Here is a 9,044-nt window from a genome sequence, read left to right as displayed (position 1 = left end):
TGCTTTAGTGAAAATGAGTTCTGGGAAGATAGAGACTCGTAATGCAGAGACCAAATTAAGTTCCACAACAGCATCGATTGCAACACACTGTTTTCTAATGCTGATTAGTAGCTCGCAGAGAGGAAGATATAAGTGTTCAGTGGAAAAGCTCACTTACTCTAGGTGATGGTAGCTGACAGTTCCATATGATCTGCACTGCTTTTTCTAATTCATCTCGGATCCTCTCATTATCCTTTGGTCTGCAGATATTTTTTTACAAGAATTAGTAAATATAGAGTTGCACAAGGATAAAGCATTATGTACAAAAACTAAAAGATTTAAATTGACATCCAACTCGCATCATTAATCATCACATATTAAAAGTGTCATTCTTGACTTAAACTAACATAGATTGACATCCAATTAGTATTTAGGTAAATGGAATACCTTTCGGCCATATTTTGATAAATGGATTTGAAGAAAGTGGATATCAAATATCCATAGCGTATGTTTGGGCAAAAAATTTACATACGCATTTCAAATTCCACTTCTTTGTCTGATAATTTTTTCCACACTTTAATAGATTAAAATCACTCAAATAAATGTATTTCAAATCAATTGATTTTAAATATATTAATTTCAAAATTTCTTTCAAATCCAACATACATGCTTCCAAATGCAGCCTAAAGGTATATGCTTTGTTGTCAGACTGCAACTCAATACTTAATATTGTCTCATGGTTGCATACTTGCATTAACTTCCTCCTATTCCTTTGAAGATGCAATTCTTCCTCCTTTCCAAGCTTTCAAATAATTACCAATACCACTAACTTTCAAAATTTTCTACATTTTTCTTCAATGGCAATCATGTATTCATTTTCCATATATTTACTTTTTTTAGCCACACACTACGAAAGCCATATTCAATACAAATATACTTTTGCACGAGTGGATGTTTCAAAATATCTTATATATACTATTGGGTGAGGTCTAACTTTTCTTTTGGGAATAAACTTTCACTTCACCCAACTAATTTTGGATATCAGTTTAATTGATGAGAGAGTTTGAGGGCAAACCTTTTGTAACGATTATGCACAAGAACGACTAAAGGACTGATGTCCTTGAAAACAGCTTCTTCCCATTCTGCAGTGGTAATGTCTTTTATAGGACGAATATAATCATCATCTTGCCATACTATTTCGTTTTCACTGTCATAATTCTCATCATCATCCTTTTTTACATTCTTGATGCTGATCTTGTTGAAAAACTGATTCAAATTAAAGCCCCACCCATCAGCGTTCTCTGGCCAATCTGGATCATCCTCCTCCACAACAAGTGGATATTCAGCCAAAAGTTTCTGCATCTTCCTCCTCTTCTCAACAAGATCCGTCTCTTCTTCCACATCAGGAATCCTACCAATAACTTCCCTAATCTTTTGCCTCCATTCTTTCCGCTTTTCTTCATCCATAGCAAAGGAATCATCATTTCCATCCTCCTCACTCCCACTGGATTCATCCCCTTCCTCTTCCTCCCCTCCACCAAGCCTAAGCAATTCTTCTATTTTTGAAACTTCAATGCCACTTCCTTTTCTGCCATCACCCTGTCTTCACAATCCAAAACAGAATTCAAATGTGTTTATAGGTATGATAGGGGGGAACTACAGAGCAAAAGGGAGATGAATAGATACCCTTCGAGGTGAACACAGAAGCTTTTTTGTAAATAAGCCACCGAAAGGCTTCATTCTACGGTAGGAATCCATCTCATGCACTTCTTTCGCAGAAGTGAAGAGAGCTTGTGGCCTTGAAGCATATTGAAGCAATTCCATTTCCTAAATATTAAATCAAACTGAAACTCTTAAAGTCTCCATATATCATGAATATTCTGGAAAAGAATTGTATCATGTGTGAATTCAATCTAAAAGAAAACAGATATGACCTTCTGAGCAAAAACTATGTTTCTACCATTTCCAATTTCCTAATTATTTGCGAGGATCCTTTTGGTATAACAATAATCAGTGATGCTCTGTCACTCAATTTAAATTACTCTTTAGCACAAGAGCAACAGCCAACGCAAGCATAAAAAAGATCAGCAAGCAATAATATCACAAGTGACATCCATTACACAACAGTTTATAGTTAAAACGAAATACCCGATTCAGAAATAAACAGAAAACCAATTCTCAAACATGAAAGATGTATCAGTAACAAGACCCGTAGAACGAATCAGTGAACACATATCAAATACAGTTCTTTCCGAAAGCCGTTAGATTACGGACCCGCCTGCGTCGAGCTAGAACTTTGCAACCAAGGCCGCCAATAAAGCAGAACCTGATACTCTCCATCTCTGCATAGAATCGCCTCCTTCCCGCCACTAGCTTCAGGATGCGGCCCAGTTATGTAGAATAGGCAGCGTGAAATGGGATAAGGTTTCCAGCAACAGAATTAATTTCCACATAAGCCGAGAGCAATTTCTGCCTTGTGGGTTCCGTAGAAGGGTTATAAATGACATTTCGGTTTAAACAATTTTTTAATATCATATTATATTTTAAAATTTAAAATATCTGACAAATTTTTTGGAGAACTAACATTTTCGTTGTAAGTTAGTTATTTTTCATTTTGATTTTGTTATTTAACATATTTTTCACTTTTTTCATATTTATATTGACGTGAGATCGAAAAATGATAACTTTATAATAATCAAATATTCACACATTTATGATAAGATATTTTTTATCTACCATCAAATTTCTCTTTTTTTTAATTTCTATTTTCTTCAAAAATATACTATATCATTGTATCGTTCAGAATTCTTTTGTATATAAGTTGTATTTGTGCACAACATGCATGAATTTGAATTGTGTTTCTATTTTAATAAATTCTACCAAGATTTTTTCTCATCAAAAAATAAAATAGTACATTTGTGAACAATTTTAAGAGCTTATATTATTAGGTTTTAACTACTTATATTGACGCGTACATCTTATTTTAATAATACTTTTTTTTAGATAAACTACACAAGTTCTCATAGAAATATATAAAAAGTCAAGAGCGATGATCAAGATCCATCAGGAGGTTGAGGAGAAAGAAAGAGAAAAAATGGATGAATTAATAATGATTTAAGACATCAAAACTTACGTGACAGATTGAAATACACCTAAGCAAAATTAAATGATAAAAAGTCACTCAATATTCAAAAATAGGAGTGAAAAAAATTTTCCTTTACCTTTATTTTTTCTCAAATGAACTTTAATGTTTGTCACATAAGTTTTTTCACATCGTACGTGCCACTTATGGTATTTAACTTGAATCGTAACAAAACTGTTATCATCTCAACATATCATGGTAGAATGCTTTTGGAAATTACATATAATTTCGTGATTTTTCATATGATAAATCTTAAAATCTAAGTCTATTCAAAAATTATATTTAAAACATGTAAAATTAATAAACATCGTAGCAAATGAAACATCATTTCCATCCTCCTCGCTCCCACTAGATTCATCCCCTTCATCTTCCCGCCCACCACCAAGCCTAAGCAAATTTTTCTATTTAGGAAACTTCAATGCCACTTCTTTTTCTGCCATCAGCCTGTCTTCACGATCCAAAACAAAACGAGAATTCATCTCATGCACTTCTTTCACAGAAGTGAAGAGAACTTGTGGGCTTGAAGCCTGTTGAAGCAATTCCATTCCCTAAATACTAAATCAAACTGAAACTCTAAGGTCCCCTTACATAATGAATTTTAAAATATATATGTATGTGTTTTGAAAATTTGATCGACATGATATAACATTTCAATTCGATATATGATTTTTTTCGCTTCGATTTCCTTCGATATGATCATTACATCACAAAACATATTTTAAATTATGTCAATGCACGGTTATAATTTGCATTTGAAATGGTAAGAAAATTTTTTATATTTGATAAGTTTTGCTATAGTTCTGATGCGGTGGGATATAATAACCATTAACATAGTCTCGCCTCTTAGATAATCAATAATTTGGGACTGGTATGTTAACGATAGAATTTTCGATATTTGATAAGTTTTATTATGGCTCTGATGCGGTGTGATATAATAATCGTTAACATAGTCTCTCCTTTTAAAAGATTAAAAATTAGAGACTGGTCAATTAATCATGAAAAACAATATGATTTTCAGTATCATTTATGCCATTTGTTTTGTTCATACATGTTATTATTTCGAATCGTCAATTTTATATGCATCTTTGTTATTCGTTATGATCGATCAACCCTCACTTACTGAATATTTCACAAAATGCTCATATTTTACTCTCCATCTCCAGATAAAAACGAATAATAGCTACACGATGAGGAACAATAGATGTTCAGGGACTGGTGATCTATCCCGAAGTTTTTTTTAGTTCTGCTTTTAGTTCAATTCTAAACGAAAAAGACTGGTTTAGTTATATATTATACGACAATGATTATTATTTTCTATGTTAAATTATTAAACAACACTGATGTTTAACGTCTCGTTCACGGGACGTGACATAAAGTCAAAACAACAATTTAACCATGATATTAGGTTGTTTAAACCATGATATTAGGTCGTTTGAAATCCATGATTTCTTTTGAATTTTCAATGTTTAAATAAATTACACAAATGAAATCCAAGTCCATCACGTACATACTTATTTAATCAATAATTGTACTAATTAAAATGAATTTCGAAACTACACAATATTGGAGTCATTTGAAATATATTATGATTAATACAATTATAATGTAAATAAATATGTGATGGATTTGAATTGTTTTGTTTAAGTTATATAAACAATAAAACTACATATAAAATCATGAATTTCAAATCGCTCAATCCAAAATCACCATTAGGATCTGGAAAACTCAAAGGGATGGATTGTCACCATATCTTTGATACAACGTAATATGATTAGATATTCGAAACCACCCAATACATAATCTAGTGCTAGCTTTAATATATAACACAGTACAAAACTTCGGAATTTCCATAACAAAGGTCTTAAAAAACGAGTCTATACGAAAATAAGATTTAAAATATTTGGGGGCAATAATGTTTCCACTAGAAGACTAATCAAAATATAATGTTTATAATGTTATATGATTTAAAATATTAAATTGACACTAATTATATCTTTTCATGAAACGACAATAGCTTAATCATGCATAAAACATGCATAAAATAAAAGTACCGACGTACATGGTGAAATTAGGGAAAAGAGAAGAGCTCCCAGAATGGAATTTCTACTCCCTAGGTGTCTTAACTGGAATTGCACCGAGGCTTTTATGTGTTGTGTAGAAATAATTTTGATTTTGCAAAACCTGAAAATTGCAAGTTTCAACTTGTGACCTCAGGGACATTCATGAATAGTAAAAATCGAGTCAATAAATTATAAATATGATCAATTCCGCTATGCAAAATTGTAGTTAATGGCAAACTCTATTTTCTTTGATTTAAAGACAGAATTATTACAATTGGATATCGAACTCAATAATTCATTTTAAACTTTGATCTTTATGTCATATAATATACAAAGCATTGGTTGTTCTGTGTCATCAATCTCATGATAATTATGGCTCATGTTCTTGTAACCTTTACGAAATTTCGAGGTCTAACTACTAAGAAAACAATCATGTAACTTTATAATTTTATAAACTAGGGAAAAAAAATTAGCAAATAATGAATTTCAAAGGTTGGGTCGGTAATGAGAGACCTCTCTTTTGTCCGTTCCAGGCACCGATTTTATATATCCTAAATACTAAATATAAATATAAAATGAAAATATTATCACTTTATGAATCAAGAAAAAAATATTTCAAAGGGGGACAAACAAAGAAAAAACTAGCTGTCTCGTATTAATTTTCCTCCCCTTCACTCGATGTGTACATGTATAGCCACACGCACGAACACGAAATCTCATATGTAAATTCCTACCATTCTTGTAATATATAATACTCTATCTAAGTCTATTATATTATATTTTCTTTGCCACTTGTCAATTTCAATTTACTCTTCTTCGATCTCCATTGATGATCATACACTGACTCAAGCATTGATTGAAATATTTATAATAATAATAAACGAACGATCATCAATGGAGAATCGGCACGGAGAATCATTCGGGCTTGAGCAGAGCCCGAGAGTGAAGAGAAGCAGAGAAAATGATGGGAGCTCGGAGCAGCTGGGCGGTGGAAGAAAGAGTTCCAGCAAGTATCCTGTGTACAGAGGGGTGCGAATGCGGGCCTGGGGCAAGTGGGTTTCGGAAATTCGGGAGCCGAAGAAGAAGTCTCGAATCTGGTTAGGGACCTTCGCCAGCCCGGAAATGGCGGCCCGAGCCCACGACGTTGCTGCGCTGGCTATCAAGGGGGACTCCGCCATCCTCAACTTCCCGGAGACAGCGCACCTGTTACCCCGCCCGATCACTCGCTCCCCGCAGGACGTGCAGGCCGCGGCCACAAAGGCTGCTCACATGGAGCACCTCCACCTCCAGCACCGATGTGGAAGTAGCGAGAAGCGGTCTTTGGGGTCGTCTTCTTCGTTGATGACGCTGTCTTCGACGTCGGAGGCGGCGGAGCTGAGCGAGATAGTGGAGCTGCCGATTCTTGGCACGAACTTGGACTCGGTGGAGACTGTAGGTGACTTCGTGTGGGCAGATGATTTAAAGTGGGATTATTACAGTAACCCATCCCTACAAAGTTTCGAAGATTGTGGGGTTTTCTTCGGAGAAAATAACAATATTGGGATGGAAAATTATGACATGACGTCCCTCAATTTGGATGACTTGTTTTGGTGAAATGATTTAACTGTGTTTTCTTTAATGGAGAAGGGAAATTTTTCCGACTGAAATTGAAATTTTTCCGACTGTTCAGTTGAAATTATTATTTAACTTCTCTTCTTCTACCTCAAGCTAGTATCATATTAATAATGATTGGTATCATGTTAGCAGTCGAGCAGAAAATGGCCAAAATTGCTAAAGAAATAAGATTGTTTCAGGAAGACCTAAATTAATTCATTAGATTATCAATAATTTAATTTAGGCTAATTTACAAAACAGATATTCTTTTTCTCGCTTTTAAAATCCATTTTTAATGAGTTTTTATTGGGAAATTTTCAATCATTTCTTTGAGTATTTGTCTGTGTTGTTTTGTTCTACAAAAGATCGAATTTTGTTCTTTTTCTTTTATTTTGCCCTTCTCTGAATTTGTAACTTTTTGGAAAGCAGTAAAATAATTTGTAATCTTATCTTTTTTATGACGTGTGACATGCAACCACTACCTTTCGATGTAGACGATAATAGATAAACTACACCGGAATAAACTCGCTCATGAAATGTTGAAATAGTATATCTACAAATAATGCATATTAAATAAAAAAAATGTTGTACGTATGTTCAGTATGCCAACAAAAATGGCACCAGTGTAAAATGTTACTTTTATTATATGTTATTTTTATATATAGAATACAATTTTTTGAAAACCTGATACTCAAATTATCCATTACTCACTATTATAAAATAAGAATATAGAAATACTATAAATTAATAATATAAAAATCACGTATGTTAATTTTCGAGTTCATTGTTTAAATATATTGTTTCACAAAATAAAATTTATTATTCATGTGTCATTTCATCTTGTAAAAAATTATTTCATGATTCTAAAATAAAATTGTATTTAACTAACAATATACTTGATCATGCATATATACACAAGATTATTTGTTTTGTGCGCTTCTATTTATTATAATTGTAGAGTTAAGGAGACCGAGCTTATAGCTCAGTGGTCTCACCTCCTATCGGATTAGTCGGTTTCTCGAATTTGATCCCCCTCCCCACGTATATTGTAATAAAAAAAATTGTAGAGTTTAGGATTCTTTAACATTTATATATGTAGCTAGCGAAAAGAAAATGAAGTGGATGAAAGCATTCGAGCACGGCTAAAAGCCACATATTTGTGAACGAGGTGAATTAATTTGAAATTTATCTTCATCTCAATAAATTCTACCAAGATTTTTTCACGATATTGCACACCTTAAATGCTAGATGAGAGCTTTTCTGAAAAAGCCTATTAATTTTTCTAACGGATAAAGAACGTTATATTTTATGTTTTAGTTATCTAAGTATTCATATTTAATTTTTGGTCGTTAGATTGTGTTTTAGTTTTTTTTAATCCTTTTTTGTGGGGTGTAGACGTGGTGTCGTCGCCGTATATGTCAGCATTTTTTTAGAGACATGTGAATTTCATTAAAAAAAAATCAAAATCTTAAAAAAAAAACCTATTTTATAATATCAAAACACAAATTTTAAATACTTACATGATCGAAATACAAAATAGACAAATTTAAATAAATATTTTCGTAATTTTCTTTTTTTAGTTAGTTCTAAAAATGGTTGCATTTCATTTTAAAATTAAGCATTTAAAAGTTATGAATAAAATAAATTATAGTAGAAATAAAAAATTGGAAGTAAAGAGAAATTCAACATTTCAAATTATCATGAGCAGGTTGAGATAAAAAATTAAGTAAATGAATGTAGAAATGATAATTTTCTTCAACGAAAGAAGATTTGATATCCGACCTGAATGTATGAGAGTACGAAGAGATTTTTTGGACTTGATTGAAGGGTCAAGTCCATAAGTGTGAGAGAAGTAATGAGATAGATAACCTCATGAGAAATGCTCTTATGCGTCATATTTCTGATGCATGTTGTTTGATCTGGTTGGCTAAGTGAGCCGCAAAAAGAGAGACATCATATCTAACATGTAGGACTGTCTCTGCAGAGGACAACACTAGCGGTCGGGTAAGAGAAAGAGTGACCTAGAGGGATCGAAACATCACCAACAATGAGGCACGATCCCAAATCTCCTCTTGTATTCACGGTCCTAACAGCTCAGCCCATTGGCACCAATATCACTACAGCCACTCATCCATGTGTCGTTTAGTATGAGACTATTTACTAAATATAAAGAATTACAGTTGTACATTGACTGATAATTATAGCATTTGGCCTAGTGGTAGACGTTCGATCATAACACCAATTAAATAAATGGGCATGATGATTTTCGG

General features: G+C 32.9%; 2 protein-coding genes across 2 annotated transcripts; one reads left to right on the top strand and one right to left on the bottom strand.

The window, feature by feature from the left end:
* Positions 1-3: 3 nt before the first annotated feature.
* LOC140966931 (thioredoxin-like fold domain-containing protein MRL7L, chloroplastic) lies at positions 4-2,418 on the bottom strand (the record flags this gene model as incomplete). The annotated part of the gene is made up of 5 exons (XM_073427243.1): positions 2,254-2,418; positions 1,666-1,806; positions 1,055-1,578; positions 158-239; positions 4-87 (listed from the first exon to the last, which is right to left on the bottom strand). Coding segments are annotated over exons 1-5 (897 nt in total), but the record flags the coding sequence as incomplete, so codon positions are not given.
* Positions 2,419-5,927: 3,509 nt separating this feature from the next.
* On the top strand, positions 5,928-6,827 carry LOC140966932 (ethylene-responsive transcription factor TINY-like). The gene has a single exon (XM_073427244.1). It carries the CDS (start codon positions 6,076-6,078, stop codon positions 6,772-6,774), a length of 699 nt encoding a protein of 232 aa, XP_073283345.1. The 5' UTR covers positions 5,928-6,075; the 3' UTR covers positions 6,775-6,827.
* The last annotated feature ends 2,217 nt before the right edge of the window (positions 6,828-9,044 follow it).

The sequence above is a fragment of the Primulina huaijiensis genome, unplaced genomic scaffold (genome assembly GCF_012295235.1).
Source record: "Primulina huaijiensis isolate GDHJ02 unplaced genomic scaffold, ASM1229523v2 scaffold208282, whole genome shotgun sequence".
Lineage (NCBI taxonomy): Eukaryota > Viridiplantae > Streptophyta > Magnoliopsida > Lamiales > Gesneriaceae > Primulina > Primulina huaijiensis.
Note: the sequence above shows the minus strand (reverse complement) of the source record. Positions and strands in the feature narration are given on the sequence as shown.